At 42.6% G+C, this 20,532-nt stretch overlaps 1 protein-coding gene across 5 annotated transcripts in view; it reads right to left on the minus strand.

Annotated features, from left to right (window-relative positions):
• The window catches only part of dpp6a (dipeptidyl-peptidase 6a), a 1,528,415-nt gene that overhangs the window by 14,474 nt on the left and 1,493,409 nt on the right, over window positions 1-20,532 (minus strand). For all 5 annotated transcript variants that reach the window (XM_043690726.2, XM_043690729.2, XM_043690724.2 and 2 more), the window contains exons 21-23: window positions 12,294-12,348; window positions 7,260-7,377; window positions 1,332-1,390 (exon numbers count right to left, since the gene is read on the minus strand). In XM_043690726.2, the coding sequence (XP_043546661.2) occupies window positions 1,332-1,390; window positions 7,260-7,377; window positions 12,294-12,348 (232 nt within the window). The remainder of the gene's footprint in view (window positions 1-1,331; window positions 1,391-7,259; window positions 7,378-12,293; window positions 12,349-20,532) is intronic.

A 20,532-nucleotide genomic window follows, 5' to 3' on the forward strand; every position in this document is an offset into this window, starting at 1 on the left:
ATCATTGCATCTTGCCCTTTTCTAATCTACTGCTATTCAGATAATAATTTGCTTCCCTGTTTTTGCTACTGAAAGTGGCTAAGCTCATATTTATTCACATGATACTGCATCTGCCATGCATTTACACATTCACTCAGCCTGCCCAAATTACAATGAAGCATCTCTGCATCTTCCCCACAGTATACTCTCCAACTCAGTTTTGTGGTGCCTCCAAATGTGAAGATATTACATTGAGTTCCTTCATCTAAATCATTCATTCGAAGTGTGAGTAGGAGTTCAAGCACTGATCTCTGTGGTTCCACACCAGTCATTGCCTGAAAAAGACCTGTTTTTCCTGCTCTTTGTTTCCTTGCCTGCCAATATCGCAGTTTGCTATCCATGAACATTACCTCCAATTCCATGTGCTTTCAATTTAAGTGTTAATCTCTCACATGGGACCTATCAAAAGTCTTCTGAAGGTCCAAATAAACCACATCCATTTGTTCCCCCTTTATCAACTCCACTATGTTTTGTCCTCGGAAAATTCCAGTAGAATGGTGGCCCAGACTTGATGGGCTGAAGGGTCTCTTCATTATGATTTTATGATGCAAGGCTCCCAAACAGCATGTGCTAATGATCAGATAATTGTGTTGCAAGTGGTGTTAATTGAGGGATAAATAGTGGCAAGCACATTGATGGTAACTCTCCAGCTCTCCTTTGAAATAGCACCATGGAATCTGTAAAATCTATTTGAACAGGCAGATGGTTTAATAGCTCAAACTTTTAAAAAGGTCTTTTGGAACAGCGAGCAATGAATTACTGTAGAAGTCAGAAAGATTACTGCATGCCCCTGCTTTGTGTAATTCAACAAAGTAATAGCCTTAATGTGGCATTCATGATTATTGGCAAGTATTATGTTGGCTTCAATGATATTCAATTAAACTCACTGACCCATTCGGAACACTGAGCTAAATATCCAAGCAAAGTGGATTAAAGCTATCTGCCAAATCTTCTTAATTAAAGGGATATCAGAGAAGAATGCAGAATTATTAACAAATGGAAAGCTTCATATACTTCATGAAATGTTTATTATCTCTTCAGGGGCTGAAATGCCAAGAAGAAAAGGAAAGATATAATCAGAGGCAGGCCAGCACATCAGTGTGATTAAGAGAATTTGCAGTTGGGTGTATTGTGGAGATTGAGGCACCCACTCCATTATCAAACTCACACTAAAGGGGGCTTGTCTAGGCTCTGTGCTCAGGTGCAGCACATTGAATGAAAACCCCTGTAATAGGCATGATTAACTAGTGGAAAAGAGTCCAAAAATCTAGGTGAAGTTTCATTGAACTTACCCCATACCCTCTGTCAGCTCTGCTGAGTGTACCAAAATAGCGCTCAGTGAATGCAGAGGCTGTGAAGAAAGAAATAGCAGGTCAGGTGTGCAAAGAAATGCCGCAGATCTAAAAAGAACTAAAACTATAACCTTCTCAAAAACTGAAATTACTGGAGAAATTCAGCTGTCCTGGCAGCATCTGTGGCAAGAGAAATAGAGTTAATGTTTCAGGTACAGTGAAACTTGAAAGGGTTCAAAAAAAATTTACAAGGATGTTGCCAAGATTGGAAGGTTTGAGCTATAGGAAGAGGCTGAATTGGCTAGGGCTGTTTTCCCTGGAGCATTGGAGGCTGGGGTTGGTGGGGGGAACCTTATTATACAGTTTTATAAAATCATGAATGGCCCAGATAGGATCAATAGACAAGGTCTTTTCCCTGGGATGGGCGAGACCAGAACTAGAAGACATATGTTTAGGGTGAGAGGGGAAAGATTTAAAAGGGACCTCAGGGGCAGCTTTTTCATGGAGAGGGTGGTGCGTGTATGGAATGAGATGCCAGAGGAAGTGATGGAGGCTGGTACAATTACAAGGCATCTGGTACATGAATAGGAAGGGTTCAGAGGGATATGGCCAAGTGCTGGCAAATGGAGCTAGATTAATTTAGGATATCTGGTCAGTATGGACGAGTTGGACCAAAGGTTCTGTTTCAGTGCTGTACATCTCTAAGACTCTATGATCCTTCTTCAGAACTGATGGTAGCTAGGAAATGATTGGTATATGTGCTAAAGACAGGGGGTGGAGGTCAGGAAGGTAAAAGAGTAAGTGATAGGTGGATCAGTGCCTAGAGGAAGAGAAAGACAGTTAGACAAAGGGATTGGTAATGGTGAGCCAGGGAGAAATAAAAACTGATAATGGGAACCAGTAGTACATGAAAATGGGTTGGATGTGCTAAAAGCAGCCTATGTTATGATAGGTCCTGGGGTGTGGGAATCTGTAGATGTCATGGAAGAAGATGTCCATACCCTAAAATTATTGAACTCAATATTGAGTCCTGAAGGCTGCAAGTGCCCAACGTGGAAAATGGGATGCTGTTCTTTCAGCTTGTGATGAGTCTTGTTGGAGCACTGTAATCAATTCAGGACCTGAACTGTCCATGTCTTTTAGTCACCGTCTCCATTTATCGCTTATTTCTTTACCCCTGCCCTCCTGTCTTCAGCCATATACAATATACCAACTTTTCCTCACTACCATCAGTTCTGAAGCCGGGACACTGGACCTGAAAGATTAACTGTTTCTCTCGCTTCTGATGCTGCCAGACCTCCTGAGTTTCTCCAGTGATTTCTGCTTGTTTCAGATTGCCAGCACCCACAGTTCTTTATTTTACAATAACCTCCTTTGTTTGTCTGTAAACATTTGGCTGCAAAGGAGGACGTATCAATATTATAAATCAACATGATAGTGTGCGACTGGCTGGATACACTGGCAAATCACATACATGCATACATTCATATTTTCAGTAGATACAGCTTCCATCAAAATAGCAGCAAGTCATAAAAATATGATTTAAACGCTAATATTATGAGAAGCCAGTTATCTGACTGCATATGATCAAAGTTGGGATGGAGTTAAAGATGGGAATACAAGCTTCCCAATGGGTCAGCTGGTTTTTTTCACTGGTGCTGATCTATCTGGTACTGAGCTGAATTCAGCTCGGTTACTGGTTGTACCAATAGATCTCAGTGCCCTGAGATAGAAAGGGAACACTCATCCAGGGTTCTGGCTACTCATAACATTAGGATTGAGTGTAGCGTTGAGTAAGTGAACATCACTCCATAAAAGGGCAGATTCATAAAGTAAATGACTGCCTGGAAGATTCAGACCCCAGGATAATAATAATATAAAACCTTTTACTAATACATTAGGCTTGTTGCCTTGGCAAATAAAGTCATTCTTTTTTTAGTACAGGTTTTGCAGGTTGAGAGTGTAATAGGTCGGCCTTTATCTCGGTAAAGTTAAAAATCACACAACACCAGGTTTTAGTTCAACAGGTTTATTTGGAAGCACGAGCTTTCTGTGCACTGCTCCTTCATCAGGTGGCTGTGGTGCAGGACCATAAGACACAGAATTTATAGCAAAAGATTACAGTGTTATGCAACTGAAATGATATATTGAACAAACCTGGACTGTTGTTAAGTCTTTCACCTTTTAGAATGGGTTGCAGCTTTCGGTTCTTTAATAAGTAAATCCCAGAAGTTCTTTAAAGTCACATTCTCAAGATAATTTAGGGTTTTATAAAAAAAAAAGAGACATCTCAGCTTAGATAATGCATTAAAGGTGTGAGGTTAGAGTATATCTGTCTGCCAATCTTGAGTCAGATTGGTTCTATTTCCAAATTAGGAATTTATAAAATATTACATGGATTGACTGCCTGCAGATTGTGTGCTTTTTGAGCAAAATAGAATGTGGCTGCAAATATAATTCTGCAAATGCAAATTCACCCCATAGACTTATATATGTCTGTGTGCATGAGAGAGAGGGAGAGTGTGCATGTGTATGTGCTTGGTAAAGTGTGTGTGTGAGTGTGATGGAGTATGAGCCTGTGAGAGGATGTGTGGGGTGGGTGTGAGTATGGGTGAGTGTATGTGTGTGTGTATGAGAGATAGGATGTGTATGAGGGTCTGCATGGGTGTGTGAGTATGTAAGAGTGTGTGTGTCTGTGTGAGAGTGTGTGTGTGTGCGTGAGTGTACAGTGTAGTGGGGTCACACATGCAAACACTCTCATGTGCACTCATACTCACACGCACACACACTCTCTCTCTGTCATGCATATGAGCGTGTGCACACACACACGCGTAAGTCTATGAGATGAATTTGCGTTTGCAGAATTATATTTGTAGATACATTCCATTTTGCTCAAAAAGATCACAATCTGTAGGCAGTCAATCCATGTAACATTTTATATATCCCTACATTGCAAATAGAACCAGTCTGACTCAAGGATACAGACAGACTCTAACCTCACACCTTTAATGTATTGTCTGAGCTGAGATGTCACTTTTGTTACAAAACCTTAAGTTATCTCGAGAATGGGACTTAAAAGAAGTTCTGGGATTTACATATTAAAGAACCGAAACCTGCAACCCATTCTAAATGGCAAAAGACTTAACAACGATCTAGGTTTGTTCAATACATCATTTCAGTTGCATGACATGATAATCTTTTGTAATAGATTCTGCTTCACATTTACCTGATGAAGAAGTAACACTCTGGAAGCAAAAACTTCCAATTAAACCTGTTGGACTATAACCTGATGTCGTGTGATTTTTAACTGTGTCCACCCCAGTCCAACACTGGCTCATTAACATCATTTATCTAATTAAGTAGTCTATCATATCTAGAGGACTGGAGTAGAAAGATGCAGAACTAATGCTGCAGCTCTACAAAAACCCTGTCAGACCCCACATAGAAGGCTCAGTGCAGAGCTGGGCACCACACCTTGGAAAAGAAATACTGGTCTTGGAGGGAATGCAATGTAGGTTAATAAGATTGATACCTGGACTTCAGGGATTCAGTTATGAGCAGTGTGATGAACCTGTTCCTTTGACAAGGTTAAATTGTTGTTTCTTCAGCAAGGTTTGAAACAACCCAAGGTTCCAACATGTCGAAAGTTTGCATGGTTCATTGGGGCCTTTTTGTTTATCCCTAACAGATAATGCTTCTGGCCTAAGGCTTTCGTGTCTTAAAAAAAACTGGTATAATCAAAGGGGAGTGTCCAGCTAGCTGCGTAGCTAGCCTTCGTCTAGATTAGATTCAGTTGCAGCAAGGGATGTGTGAAAAAGGCTCATGAACTCTCTTCTCTGACTTGAAACCTGTAAGTGGTTTGTGTCATTTTTAATCTTTATGCAAAGGGTCTGTTTATGGGGAGTGTTGCAACTATCTTCAGAACAGCATCATGAAGTTGGGATAAGCTGTCAGGTTTGGATAGGATAAGTTATCCGGTAATCCATTTTCTGTTCTTTGTGTTTTATTCCATAATTTTATAAATAAATTCTGTTTGTTTAAAACTTGGCAGTCAGACCAGCTGATTCACTCCAGGAATATCCACTATACACTTACCAAAAACAAATAGCAAAGCTCCCGCCTGGGCTACCTGCTTAAAAATCTTTTGAGGGGTTGGGCCTGATCCATAACAGGAGAGATTATACAAATTAGGCCTATTTCCTCCAGAGTTTAGAAGGTTAAGGGTGATCTGATTGAAGTCTTCAAGATATTAGCAGGAAAAGACATGGTAGATAAAGATGAACCATTTTCACAGGTTGGGGATTCTAGAACTAGGGGGAATAATCTGAGAATTAGGGACAGACCATTCAGGAGTGTTGTTGGGAAGAACTTCTACATGCAAAGGGTTGTAGATGTTTGTAATGTTCTTCTACAAATGGCAGTGGATGTTAGATCAGTCATTAGCTTTAGATCTGAGAGAATTATTTTGTTAAGCAAAGATATTAAAGCAATATGTGCCAAACTTAGGTATATGGGGCTAGGTCACAGATCAGCCTTAATCTCACTGAATGGCAGAACAGACTCAAGGAGCTGAATGGCCTCCTTCTGTTCCGATGTTCCTGTCATGATGACAGGGTTAAAAGCAAGAAATACAGGTTTAACATCAGAAAACTGGAAGGAAGGAGGGAAGTCATACAGAGCTGAGACTCACTCACAAGATGATACGCAACCATACATAAGAAAGGCCATTTGGTTGATACAAATGCATGCATTCAAAAATCTATTAAACACTGCTCATTTCAGCTTCCAATTACTTCCTAAATGATTCCACTTTTATAGTCTTCATTAAGCTCTCTGGAGGTTTATTCTATATGTTGATTACTGTTTATTAAAAAAAAACCTGATATCAATTCTAAATTTACCTTTTACTAGTTTAAATTGTGCTTCTGTCCTACTGCCACTATTTAATTCTACTGCATCGCCCATCTGGTAGAGCTCCATAAAAATCATCTGTCCCATATTTTACCTTTGGAGTGGGGGAATTGTTTAATTTTCTCCCATCTTTTTTCATAAACCAACATGGAAATCCAACCATGTAAGTGGGTTTAACATCTCCTAAAGACTAGAATATGTTTTTACTGGTCCAATATTTATCAAAATATGGTAAATCCAGGAGACAAATAAACACTTTATTAAAATAAAACGAAGTATAACAAATAAAACAGTCTTGATGACTTTGTTCTAGCTGACTGCAGTCATCCACCACCACTTAATTACCTTGCACCAGACCACAGAGCAGAGTACAAATGAAAATAAACATTTATTTTACAGTAGCCCAGCCAATGAGCCATTCCTTGTAAAAATCAAAATAAACAAACCACACCAGATTGCATAGGTGTAAAAGAAAGTAGGTTTGGAGGGATAATTAGAAGCTTGATGAAAGCAAGGCCTTGCTGCAGGAGAGGGGTGTGCAGGGGTTTAAGGAAGGAATTTCAATTATAGCCCTGGAAGGTTGAAATCACTGTTGGTAAAAACAATGACGGCAGATGCTGGAAACCAGATTCTGGATTAGAGTGGTGCTGGAAAAGCACAGCAGTTCAGGCAGCATCCGAGGAGCAGGAAAATCGACGTTTCGGGCAAAAGCCCTTGTTGTCAATGGTGAGGTGAAGGGAGGGGAAGATGTCAAAGGGACAGGGATTATGTGGGGCTCTTCGGCTGGAAGGTGATACAGGTCTTAAAGGGTGGGACTCAAAAAGGGATTAAAATATTGAGAGTTTTGAGTTTGAGGAGGGGAATCAATGTAAATCGGGGGATAATGGGTGCATGGTGGAAGAAAGTAAGCAACTTTTTGAGGGTAATAAAAGATAACTAAGAGAACATTGGCAGTGTTGAGTTGGCAGTTTACAGTTTCAGATGGGCTGCAGGTCAATTTTGCAAGTTGATACCTACCGTAGAGTTTAAAGTCTGTGATTGGAGAAAGTGCTATTCCACACTTGAATAGGGCATTTTTTGTATCAAATTCTTTCTCCGTGGTAAGCAGCATCAAACTCAGATAACCACCATAAGCCTACAGAAAGTAAACACAAGGAGTCAATATTCCACGTTAAGGCAAATATATAATTCTCGTCAAGTTCAGTTCAAGTTGCTCATGAACACACTGGAATTAAAATGACATTTTTATGTCATTATATTAACCTGCAATCTATTCTTCTTGATTTGTAAATCTTTCCTGTTGTCATTTATATCAACTGAGTGTGGCATCAAGGAGCCCGAGAAAAACGGAATCTATTGGAATCAGGGCAACCTCTCTGCTGGTAGGATCGTTGTGTTTTTTGGAGGTCAATCACCTTAATTATAGAGTCAGGCATCTCTGTGGGACTTCCTCAGGATCATGTCCTAGGCCCAACCATCTTCAGCAACAACCTTCTCTCCATCATATGATCAGAAGTGGGGATATTCACCAATGATTACACAATATGCAGCATCATTCTCAACTCTTCAGATACTGAAGCAGTGCATGGTCTAATGCAACAAGATCTGGACAATATCCAGACTTGAGCCGACAAGTGGGAGATAACATTCACCTCACACAAATTCCAGACAATGAACATCTCCAATAAGAGGCAATCTAACCACCACCCCATCACAGTTGGTGCTACCATCACAGCATTATGAGTCCCCTACTATCAACACCCTTGAGGTTACCTTTCAAACTCAACTGGACTTGCCACATTTACAGAGTAGTTGTAAGTGCAAGTCAGAGGGTAGGAATACTGTGGTGAGTTATTCCCCTCTTCATTCTCCAAAGTCTGTTCATCATCTACAAGGCACAAGTCAGGATTGGGATGGAATACTCCCCACTTGCCTGGATGGGTGAAGCTACAACACTGAAGATGCTTGACACTACCCAGGACAAAGCAGCCCGCTTGATTGGCACCACATCCACAAACATCCACTCTCTCCACCACCAACACTCAGTAACAGCAATGTGTACTATCTAGAAGATCTTAGAATCCGTCCAGTTTGGAAACAAATCATTTGGCCCAACAAGTCCACACCGACTGTCTGAAGAGTATCCCACCCAGACTCAGACTCATCCCCTCTACCCTCTCCCTCTATTCCCCAAGGCTAATCCAACTAACCTACACAACCCTGGACACTATGGGCACTTTACCATGGCCAATTCACCCAACCTGTACATCCTTGGAACGTGGGAGGAAGCTGGAGCACCCGGAGGAGGAAACCACGCAGACACGGGGAAAATGTGCAAACTCCACACAGTTGCCCGAAGCTGGAATTGAACTCGGGTCCGTGGCAGTGTGAGGCAGCAGTGCTAACCACTGAGCCACCATGCTGCCCTGCAGTAATGCAGAAAATCACCAAAGGTCCTTAGGCAGCACTTTCCAGACACATTACCACTTCCACCTAGAAAGACAAGGGCATTGTATACATTGGACAACCACCACCTGCAAGCTACTCACCATTCTGACTGAGAAATATATCACTGTTTCTTCACTGTCGTTGAGCCAAAATGCTGGAATTTCTTCCCGGTGGGTGTATCTGCAGCACATGGTCTGCAGCAGTTCAAGTAGGCAGCTTATCATTAGCTTCTCAAGGATGAGCAATAAATATTGGCCAGTTAGTGACGCTTACATATCATGAATGAATGTAAGTAAAAGATAATTGCAGCAACTTACACTGGCCAACAGAATCACCATGGAACTTTATTAATGTGTCTCTGGAACCTGCACAAGATCCTCATGTTGAACAATTCTTAAATAGGACATTTTTCTCAATGTATTCTTCAAATTTGAGCAAGGCCAGGATTTATTGCCAGTCCTTGATTGCCTTTGAAAGGTAGTCATAAGGTGCCTTTTACAACTGCTGGAACTGTTGAGGTATTGGATACAGAGTTCCAGGATTTTGATGTGATAATAATGAAAGAATGGCAAGTTAGTTCCAAAACATTTAACCAGAAGGGAAAGTTGCAGATGGCAGTGTTTTCATGTATCTGGTGCTCTTGACTTTTTAGATGGTGTAACTAGCAGGTTTGAAAAATGTTGTCAACAGAAACTTGGTGAGTTGCTGCAGTGCATCCAATAGATGAAATAACTGCTGGGTAGTGCAAAACTTAAGCACTGCATAAACTCAACTGGATTTGCCACACTTACAGAGTAGTTGTAAGTGCAAGTCAGAGGGTAGGAATACTGTGGTGAGTTATTCCCCTCTTCATTCTCCAAAGTCTGTTCATCATCTACAAGGCATAAGTCAGGATTGGGATGGAATACTCCCCACTTGCCTGGATGGGTGAAGCTACAACACTGAAGATGCTTGACACTACCCAGGACAAAGCAGCCCGCTTGATTGGCACCACATCCACAAACATCCTCTCTCTCCACCACCAACACTCAGTAACAGCAATGTGGGCGGCACGGTGGCACAGTGGTTAGCACTGCTGCCTCGCAGCGCCAGAGACTCGGGTTCAATTCCCGACTCAGGCGACTGACTGTGTGGAGTTTGCACGTTCTCCCCGTGTCTGCGTGGGTTTCCTCCGGGTGCTCCGGTTTCCTCCCACAGTCCAAAGATGTGCAGGGTCAGGTGAATTGGCCATACTAAATTGCCCGTAGTGTTAGGTAATGGGTAAATGTAGGGGTATGGGTGGGTTTCGCTTCGGCGGGTCGGTGTGGACTTGTTGGGCCGAAGGGCCTGTTTCCACACTGTAATCTAATCTAATCTAATCTAATCTAAAAGTGACATGATCCAAGCACTCATCTGGATCGGGATACAAGAAATCAAATTTAGAAAGGGATTACCAATTTATTCGAACATTACAAAAGGTTGGACCATTGGTGACATGACAACTGTCAATTTTAATAAACTGATTAAGCTCAGACCAAGCAGATTGGTGAGAATGATGCCACTTTGTAGATGGTTCAAATGATTACCGTCATGTTTTGGAGGTGAGGGGAGTAAAAATGGTTATCGTGCACACTGTGCCATCACTGCCAGTGATCATTGTATTTTCACACAATAGTGTAAAATGGCCTTCGTTAGTGCAGAAGAATAAATTGACGCTGAATGTTCACAAGTCTACTGGTACAAGCTGTAACTCTGACATAATGTTTTGGAGTTACTGTGGGGCCTTTTGGGCTACAGAGTCCTTATTCCAAACTAATTGCTGGCAGCAGGGTGAGGGGGGAGAGGGGTGCAGTCTGTGGGGCTGAGGACTTGAAATACCAGGAAGTCCATTTGTGCTCAGCCCTCGGGGGAACATGACTAGCCCATCAGAGGATTGCAGCTGGAAGAACCAACCTGAATGCTTGAACTCTTGGTCCTAAAATGATTTGTTTTAGGAACAGGGGAAGTTAAGTGTTCTTTCTGCAGGACAACACATCTTTTTTTTAACCACTGCTGTACCCCTCTGCAACAGTGAACAGGCCCATTCTACCCCAATTGGCATTAACTTCTCCTGAAAGCATGGAAATCAAGGTGGCCAAATCAATGATGGCCTCGTGGTATAATTGCTGGACTGTTAGTCCAGAGACCCAGGTAATGTTCTGGGGAACTGTATTCCAATCTCACCATGACAGATGGTAGATTTGAGGAGAAAATGAGGACTGCAGATGCTGGAGATCAGAGCTGAAAATGTGTTGCTGGAAAAGCGCAGCAGGTCAGGCAGCATCCAAGGAACAGGAGAATCGACGTTTCGGGCATAAGCCTGCAGAAGGGCTTATGCCCGAAACGTCAATTCTCCTGTTCCTTGGATGCTGCCTGACCAGATGGTAGAATTGGAATTCAATTAAAAATCTGAAATTAAGAATTTAATGATGGCCATGAATCCACTGTTAATTGTCATCTGGTTCACTAATGTCAGAAGACATGGGTGGCTTAGGAGCACAGGGTGCATGTGGGGAGATCCCATTGTGCAATGCAGGAGGCTTCCTTGACCATCTTTAGAGATTTAGCGACTCCCCTCCCCCCTTTGTGTATACAATTTCAGAGATGGGCATTAAAATTCATTCCGTCAGCAGTAATCTTCGTTTACAAGGGGACACTTCTATTTATAAGGTGATTTGTTCAGCAGCATTTGATGTGCCTTTTAGGGGTCACAAAGTAGACAGAAGACAAGTCTCTCCTGAGTGGTAGGAATTCCACAGTGCTACATGGTCTTGGCTATATTGCCACAAGACGTACACACGCATACCCACACACAGTCACACGCATGCACAGACAAACCCTCTCTCTCACAAACTCTCACACACACATACAGAAACACATACTCACACACATCCTCTCATACTCACATACCCTCTCATATACACACACTGACACACACATACTTTCACACACACAGACAGGCACACATACTCATACACGCACTCTCACACACACATACCTTCTCATAAACCTACCCATACACACCCTCTCTCTCACATACGCACACTGACACACACACAAACACACCGACATACACACACACATACACTCACGTACATAGACAGGCACACACACATACCCTCTCATATACACGCCCACACACATCCTCTCTCTCACATACACACACTGACCCACACATCTGTCTCGCACACAGATGCATACTTTCAGACTCTCACACACGCACCCTCTCATATACACACCCATACCCCCATACACCCACACCCTCTCTCTCACACACATAAACACACACTCAAAGGCACATACCCTCACACACCTACACACATACCTACACACACCCATATACCCTCAGAAACAGACACACACACACTAGTTTTTCCTTCGACAGCAAGTAATTATAGGCTGGCTGCATTACTGGCAGGGCCCTCTGATAAGTGCCAGAGGGAGTGGGTGAGGTGGGAAGGGGGAGGACAGCTGTCTGGAGTGCTGTACAACCAAGCACCATGTTCTTCCAGCTCCTGGATCCACATCAAAATTAGATGAAGAAAATATATGTTGTTAAAAACATTTTGACATTAAAAACATTACCTCCCCAAAAACACCAACTCTGTTCGGGTCAATGTAATCTTCCTTCAAAAGGCTCCTGAAATGGAAATACAGAAAAGCTCAAATGGAGAAATCTAAAGGAGTCAGTTTAATTTTGTCAAATGTCATAACAGATGTTTCAGAGTTGCATAACATAACAGTGGTATAAGAGAGCGGAGAAATAAGTCTATGAGATAATCTCAATGGTTTGAATATAACTTTTAAAAACCTTTATGGAGAAAATAATAGCTTTAGAGATTTAGAGAACTTTCCAACAATGACTGATTTTCACCCTCATACTATTGGAAGAAATACAAAAGGAAATCACAGTTGCATAGGCCATTACCTTCCAAAGCTCTGTGGGATCAGGAATGGTGTCCTTAGGCTGATACATTCCATTATAGAATCTTAGAATGATTGCAGTATCTATGGTGTCTGTGCTGACCCTCTAAAGGTGCAATCCATCCAGTGCCAATCCCTTGCATTCTCTTCACAGAGTCCCACAGCATGGAGACAGGCCCTTTGATCCAAACTGGTCCATGCTGACCAAAATATCCATCCACGTTAACCCCATTTTCCTGCACTTGGCTCATATCCTTCTAAACCTTTCCTATCCATGTATTTGTCCAAATGAATTTTAAATGTTGTTAATGTACCCACCTCAACCACTTTCACTGGCAGCTTAGGCTATTTGCATACCACCCTCTGTGTAAAAATGTTGCCCCTCAAGTTCCCTTTTATTCTTGTCCCTCTAACCTTAAAACTGATGCCCTGTAGTCCTTGATTCCCGAACTCTGAGAAAAAAAAGTCTCAGTGCACTCACCCTATCCATGCCTCTCCTGATCTTATACACCTCTATAAGATCCCACCTTTGTCTCCAATACTTTAAAGAGAAAAGTCCTAGCTTGTTCAACCTCTCTCTATAACTCAGACCATTGAGTCCTGGCAAAATCTTTGTAAATTTCTTCGACACTCTTTCCAGTTTAATAACATTCTTTCTATAGCAAGGTGACGCAATACTCCAAGTGCGGCCTCATCAGCATCCTGTACACTGCAACATAACTTCCCAACATCTATATTCAATGCCCTGACTGATGAAGGCCAGTTTGCTAAAAGCCTTCTTCACTGCCCTGTCTAGTTGTAACTGCACTTTCTGAGAACTGTACACCTGAACTCCAAGTCCCCTATTCCACCATACTCCTTAAGGCCCTACCATTCACCACAAAACTCTTACCTTGATTTGACTTTTCAAAATGCAAGACCTCACGCTCAGAGGTTAGCACTGCTGCCTCACAGCACTAGGGACCCAGGTTCAATTCCAGCCTCAGGCAACTGAGTTTGCACATTCTCCCTGTGCCTGTGTGTGTTTCCTCCCACAATCCAAAGATGTGCAGGCCAGGTGAATTGGCCATGCTAAATTGCCTGTAGTGTTTGGTGCATGTGTCAGGGGTAAATATAGGACAGGGGAATGGGTCTTGGTGGGTTCCTTTTCAGAGGGTCGGTGTGGGCTTGTTGGGCCAACTGACCTATTTCCATACTGTAGGGAATCTAATCATCTAACTCCATTTGCTATTTCTTGGCCCACTTCCCCAGTTGATCAAGGTCCTGCTGCAATTTCTGATAACCTTCATCACTGGCCATGATACCTCCTATTTTAGCATCATCCGCAAATTTACTAATCATGCCTTGTAAATCTCATCAAATCACATCTTTTCATAACCCCTGCACATTCTTCCTTTCCTAATAATTGCCTTTTGAATGCCGAGATTGAACCTGCCTCCATCACACTCTCAGGCACTGCATTATAGACTGTAACCATTTGCAGTTTTTCTTCACATATTTGTCAACTGCATTAAGTCTGTACCCTCTGGTTCTCAATTTTTTTCATCAGGAGAACAATTTTTAAATAGTGATTTTGAAAACTTCCACTGAATCTCCTCTCAACCTCTTCTTTGTGAAGGAAAACGATTTCAACAATATTAATGATCTGGATGAAGGGACTGGGAGCATTCTAGCGAAGTTTGCCGATGATACAAAGTTAGGTGGACAGCCAGGTAGTACTGAGGAAGTGGGGAGGCTGCAGAAGGATCTAGACAGTTTGGGAAAGTGGTCCAAGAAATGGCTAATGGAATTTAATGTGAGCAAATGCGAGGTCTTGCACTTTGGAAAAAAGAATACAAGCATGGACTACTTTCTAAACGGTGAGAAAATTCGTAAAGTCAAAGTACAAAGGGATCTGCCAGTTGAGGATTCTCTAAAGGTAAACATGCAGGTTGAGTCCGTGATTAAGAAAGTGAATGCAATGTTGTCATTTATCTCAAGATGGTTGGAATATAAAAGCACCGTTGTGCTACTGAGACTTTATAAAGCTCTGGTTAGGCCCCATTTGGAGTACTATGTCCAGTTTTGGTCCCCATACCTCAGGACGGACATACTGGTACTGGAGCGTGTCCAGCGGAGATTCACACGGATGATCCCTGGAATGGTAGGTCTAACAAACGAGGAACGGCTGAGGATCCTGGGATTATATTCATTGGAGTTTAGAAGATTAAGGGGAGATCTAATAGAAACTTACAAGATAATACATGGCTTGGAAAGGGTGGACACTAGGAAATTGTTTCCGTTAGGCGAGGAGACTAGGACCCGTAGACACAGCCTTAGAATTAGAGGGGGTAAATTCAGAACAGAAATGCGGAGACATTTCTTCAGCCAGAGAGTGGTGGGCCTGTGGAATTCATTGCCGCCAGAGCAGTGGAGGCCGGGACGCTAAATGTCTTCAAGGCAGAGATTGATAAATTCTTGATGTCACAAGGAATTAAGGGCTACGGGGAGAATGCGGGTAAGTGGAGTTGAAATGCCCATCATGTGTTGCTGGAAAAGCGCAGCAGGTCAGGCAGCATCCAAGGAACAAGAGAATCGACTTTTCGGGCATAAGCCCTTCTTCAGGAATGACTGCTGGAAAAGCGCAGCAGGTCAGGCAGCATCCAAGGAACAGGAGAACAGTCCTCACTTTCTCCTTGAAATGCCCATCAGCCATGATTGAAAGGCAGAGTGGACTCGATGGGCCGAATGGCCTTACTTCCACTCCTATGTCTTATGGTCTTATGGTCTTAACATCTCGAATCTGTCAACCTTATTGCAGTCCCAAATTTCTGGACCCATCTCCTTGGGAATCTTTATTGCACCTTCTCTAATGATCTCCACAAGCATGCGAAAATACAATGCCCAGAACTGAATGCAAAACTCCAGTCAAGGCTGATTGAATGTTTTATACAAATTTATGAGAGGAAAGTGAGGTTATAACAATCATGTTGGTTGAGTGTCAAAATGCGCGGAAGTTACCAAAATCTATGATTAGAGAATAGTGAGCAGAATTTTCATTGTATCCCTACAGTGTGGAAACAGGGCATTCAACTTATCGAGTCCACACTGACCATCCGAAGACCATCCTATTCCCCCTACCCTTTACCCCGTATCCCTGCATTTCCCGTGGCTAATCTACCTAGCCTGCACATCCCTGGGCACTATGGGTAATTTAGCATGGCCCATCCACCTAACCTGTACATTGTTGGATTGTGGGAGGAAACCAGAGCAGCCGGAGGAAACCCACGCAGATATGGGGAGAATGTGCAAATTCCACAGAAAGTTGCCTGAGAATGGAATCTAACCCAGGTCCATAATGCTGTGAGACAGTAGTGGGAACCACTGAGCTGTCGTGCCTCTCATTTTTTAAGGACCTGAACGATGTGGGCTACATTGAGAAATGTGGCAGAATCACGTGGTTTTAGTTCTGGCACAGTAACATAAACTTGTAAACCTGGCACAGTAAGTCAAAGATGGCCTCCAATACCAGTTCAAGGGCTTGGACATGGTCAGTCAGCCACATTGGGTAGTCAGGGTCAGGGTTCTCTCCTCATAAGGAGTGAGGAACCAAGTGTGAACCGGATATTAAGGGAGATGAAAGTTGGTGGCACAGCTATTACAGTTGGTGCAGGTGGGGAGGTCACCCGAGTGAGTGAGTAGGCAGCACAGAGGGTTCGGAACAGTAACATATTAAATTGTTTTTCAATAATCTATGAACTCATATATTCACCACAAGAATGAAGCCATGAGATTAAATAAACCAATTTTCACCCCAAAAATCAAAGAATCTGAATTATAACAATTACACTCTTTTGTAAATGATTATATATGACAAATACAATTAACACAATTACCACTATTTGAAAAGAGGAGACAAAAAAATGGTTACTATGGGCCAGTCAGCTTCATGACAGCTAGTATGAAAATGTTTGAGCATATTATAAAAGATGCAATAGAAAAGCATTAGAAATGAGCACTACGATCAGGCTGATTAAGCATCGGTTTATGAAGGGAAAGTCATGCCAGACAAATTTACTAGAATTCTTTGAAAAGGTTAACAAGCAGGATCAGTATTGGAGAAGTTGTGGATGTGATATATTGGAACATTCAGGAGGCATTTGATAAGGTATCACACATTAGGCTGCTTAATAAGGTAACACCTTTTGGTGTTGGAGGTAATATAATAGCACAGATAAAAGGTTAGCTAACTAATCTGTCTGGAAGACACAATGTTGGGATAAGGGGTCAATTTCATTACACAGTGTGCACAGTGAAAAGTGTTAAGGCCTCAATTGTTTGCAATATATATTAATGACATGGAATGAGAACGTGAATGGACTTTTGCCAAGTTTGTGGATGACACAAAAATAGATAGGAAGACATGTGGTGAGGATGACACAAAGAGTCTGCCTTAAGATCTACATTTTCTCAGGGAAATGTATATTTAGAATCATAGAGCTCCTACACTGTGTAAACCGGCCACTCCCCCTCCCACTCTGCCGAGGATATGGAGGTGCTGGGCCTCCTCCACCGCCACTCCCTCACCACCAGACGCATGGAAGAAGAACGCCTCATCTTCCGCCTCGGAACACTTCAACCCCAGGGCATCAATCTGGATTTCAACAGCTTCCTCATTTCCCCTTCCCCCACCTCATCCTAGTTTCTAACCTCCAGCAACACGATCCCCTTGACTTGTCTGGACTTGTCCGACCTGCCCAGCTCCTTTTCCACCTATCCACTCCACCCTCTCCTCCCTGACCTATCACCTTCATCTCCTCCCCCACTGACCTATTGTACTCTATGCTACTCTATTCCCACCCCCACCCTCCTCTAGCTTATCTCTCCATGCTTCAGGCTCTCTGCCTTTATTCCTGATGAAGGGCTTTTGCCCGAAACGTCGATTTTGCCTGTCCTCGGATGCTGCCTGAATTGCTGTGCTCTTCCAGCACCACTGATCCAGAAACCGGCCATTCAGCCTATCGAGTCCACAATGACCCTCCAAAGATTATGCCACCCAGATCCACAGGTTGAGTTAGTGGTCAAAAAACTTGGCATGTGGAATATAAGATGGGAAAATGTGAGGTTATGCACTTTGGTAGGAAGCATAGAAGATTATTTAAATGGAAAGCAGCAGCATAGAGGGATTTGGGAGGTCCTAGTTCAAGTATCACAAAAAGGCAACAACCAGATTCCATGGGAAATAGGGAACGCAAATGGCTTTGATTCCAAAAGGGATAGAGTAGAGAAATAGGGAAGTTTTACTAAAACTATCCAAGGCACCTGTCAGCCCACAAATGGAATACTGTGAATGGCTCCGGGCCCTTTATCTAAGGGAAGATATCCTGGCCTTGGAAGTAGACCAGAGAAAGTTCACCAGGCTGATACCTGGTACAGAGAGACTCATGAGGAGATGTCGAGTAGATTGGGCCTTTATTCATTGGAGTTTAGAAGAATGAGAGGTGACCTCATTGAAACACACAATACTTCTTAGCGAATTTGACAGAGTAGATGCAGAAATGTTGTTTCCCCTTGTGGGAGAGTGCAGGACCAGAAGACATAACCTTAGGATAAGTGAGTCGCACATTTAAGACAGGGATGAGGAGGGATATCTTCTCTCATAGGGGAGCGAATCTATGGAATTCTTTAGTAGAGGGTTGTTGAGACTGGGTCATTAGGTATATTCAAGGTTGAGATAGACAGATTTTTAAACATTAATGGACTCAAGGGTCATAGGGAAAAGGCAGGAAAGTGGAGTTGAAGTTAGTCAAATCAGCCATGATCTCATTGAATGGTGGAACAAACTAAATGAGCTGAGGGTCCCACATCTGCTCTTAGACTTTATTGTCTCAATTATACAATAAATCAGATGTCTTAACCCCACATTCCTTTTATGTACGTTTAACATATATTTCAATGATATCAAGTCTGGAATTTATCAAAACTTGGAAGATTAATAAAAAAAAATCACAGTCCTGAAGAAGGGTCACTGGACCCAGAACATTGACATTGTTTTCTCTCCACAGATGCTGCCAGACCTGCTGAGTTTTTTCCAGCAATTTCTGCTTTTGGAAGATTAATAAATTGTTCTGGATTCTGTGTTGGTGATTGATTGTCTCAGATTCCTTCAGTTTTCTTTACTACTGGCAAGACGGCTCCTTCAAATCTCCAAGGAGAAAGTGAGGTCTGCAGATGCTGGAGATCAGAGCTGAAAATGTGTTGCTGGAAAAGCGCAGCAGGTCAGGCAGCATCCAGGGAACAGGAGAATCGATGTTTCGGGCATAAGCCCTTTCCTGAAGAAGGGCTTATGCCTGAAACGTCGATTCTCCTGTTCCCTGGATGCTGCCTGACCTGCTGCGCTTTTCCAACAACACATTTTCAGCTCCTTCAAATCTCCTCCAATTCTCATATCAGATTGCAGACACTCCATTCAACATAGCTGCCTCTGACTTCCTAACCATAGCCACTTCCATTCAGACTGCCCTAGTGAGGAGTCTTTAGCTATGGAAATAGTTATCTAAACCTCTCTGTCACTCCTCTGCTTGGCTTTATCAGAAATTAAACCCCATCATGAATAGAATTTAACAAAAGTTTTAATTCTTTTTGACAGAATCCAGGGAGTTCTTGAAAATTCAAATCAATCAATTACCTCAGCAGCCATTTCTTTTAACAGTCTTGAATGAATGCCTCAAAGCCAGAATGATTGTCAGATTTTAATTCAATTAATTCTTGTGGCACTCTTTCCCAAGCATTTGAAATTGCCTCCCTTCCATTGGAAACAGATGTTCTTAGGAAATGCATAACAGAAATGTGGAAGTTGTTTTTGAAGCACTTGCTGATAGCTCTGGACAGGTTTCTCCCACTGGGTCAAGGAAGGGATGGTCGGTTGAAAGAATCTTGGGTGATAAGGGATGTGGAACATCGAATCAAGAGGAAGAAGGAAGCTTATTGAAGGCTGAGGAGGCAAGGATTAAATAGGGCTCCCGAGGATTATAAGGTAGCCAGGAAGGAACTGAAGAGTGGACTTTGCAGAACTAGAAGGGGGCGTGAAAAAGTTTTAGCGGGTAGGATTAAGGAAAACCCCAAGGCGTTCTACATTTACATGAAGAACAAGAGAATGGTCAGAGTGAGGGTAGGGCTGATCAAGGATAGTGGAGGGAACTTGTGACTGGAGTCAGAGAAGGGAGGAGCGGTCCTTAATGAATATTTTGCTTCAGTATTCACTAATGAGAGGGACCTTTTCAGCGTGAAACAGGCTGATATGTCAGAACAGGTTAATGTTAAGAAGGAAGATGTGCTGAGAACTTTGAAAAACATAAGGATAGATAAGTCCCCCGGGCCAGATGGGATATACCTTATGTTACTACAGAAAGCGAGGGCAGAGATTGCTGTGCCTTTGGCGATGATCTTTGCGTCCTCACTGTCCATTGGAGCAGTGCCAGTTGATTGGAGGATGGCAAATGTTATTCCTTTGTTGAAGAAAGGGAATAGGGATAACCCTGGGAATTGTAAACCAGTCAGTCTTACGTAAGTGATAGGCAAATCATTGGAGAGGATTCTGAGAGACAGGATTTATGATTACTTGGAAACCCATAATTTGATTAGAGATAGTCAGTGTGGCTTTGTGAGGGGCAGGTCATGCCTCACAAACCTTAATGAATTCTTTGAGGATGTGACAAAACACATTGATAAAGGTAGAGCAGTGGATGTGGTGTACATGGATTTTAGCAAGGCATTTGATAAGATTCCCTATGGTAGGCTCATTCAGAAAGTCAGGAGGCATGGGATACAATGAAACCTGTCTGTCTGGATACAGAATTGGCTGGCCCGTAGAAGACAGACGGTTGTAGTAGATGGAAAGTGTTCAGTCTGGAGCTTGGTG

This window comes from Chiloscyllium plagiosum, unplaced genomic scaffold (assembly GCF_037043375.1).
Source record: "Chiloscyllium plagiosum isolate Xiang-an unplaced genomic scaffold, Cpla_swu_hap1 HiC_scaffold_5, whole genome shotgun sequence".
Lineage (NCBI taxonomy): Eukaryota > Metazoa > Chordata > Chondrichthyes > Orectolobiformes > Hemiscylliidae > Chiloscyllium > Chiloscyllium plagiosum.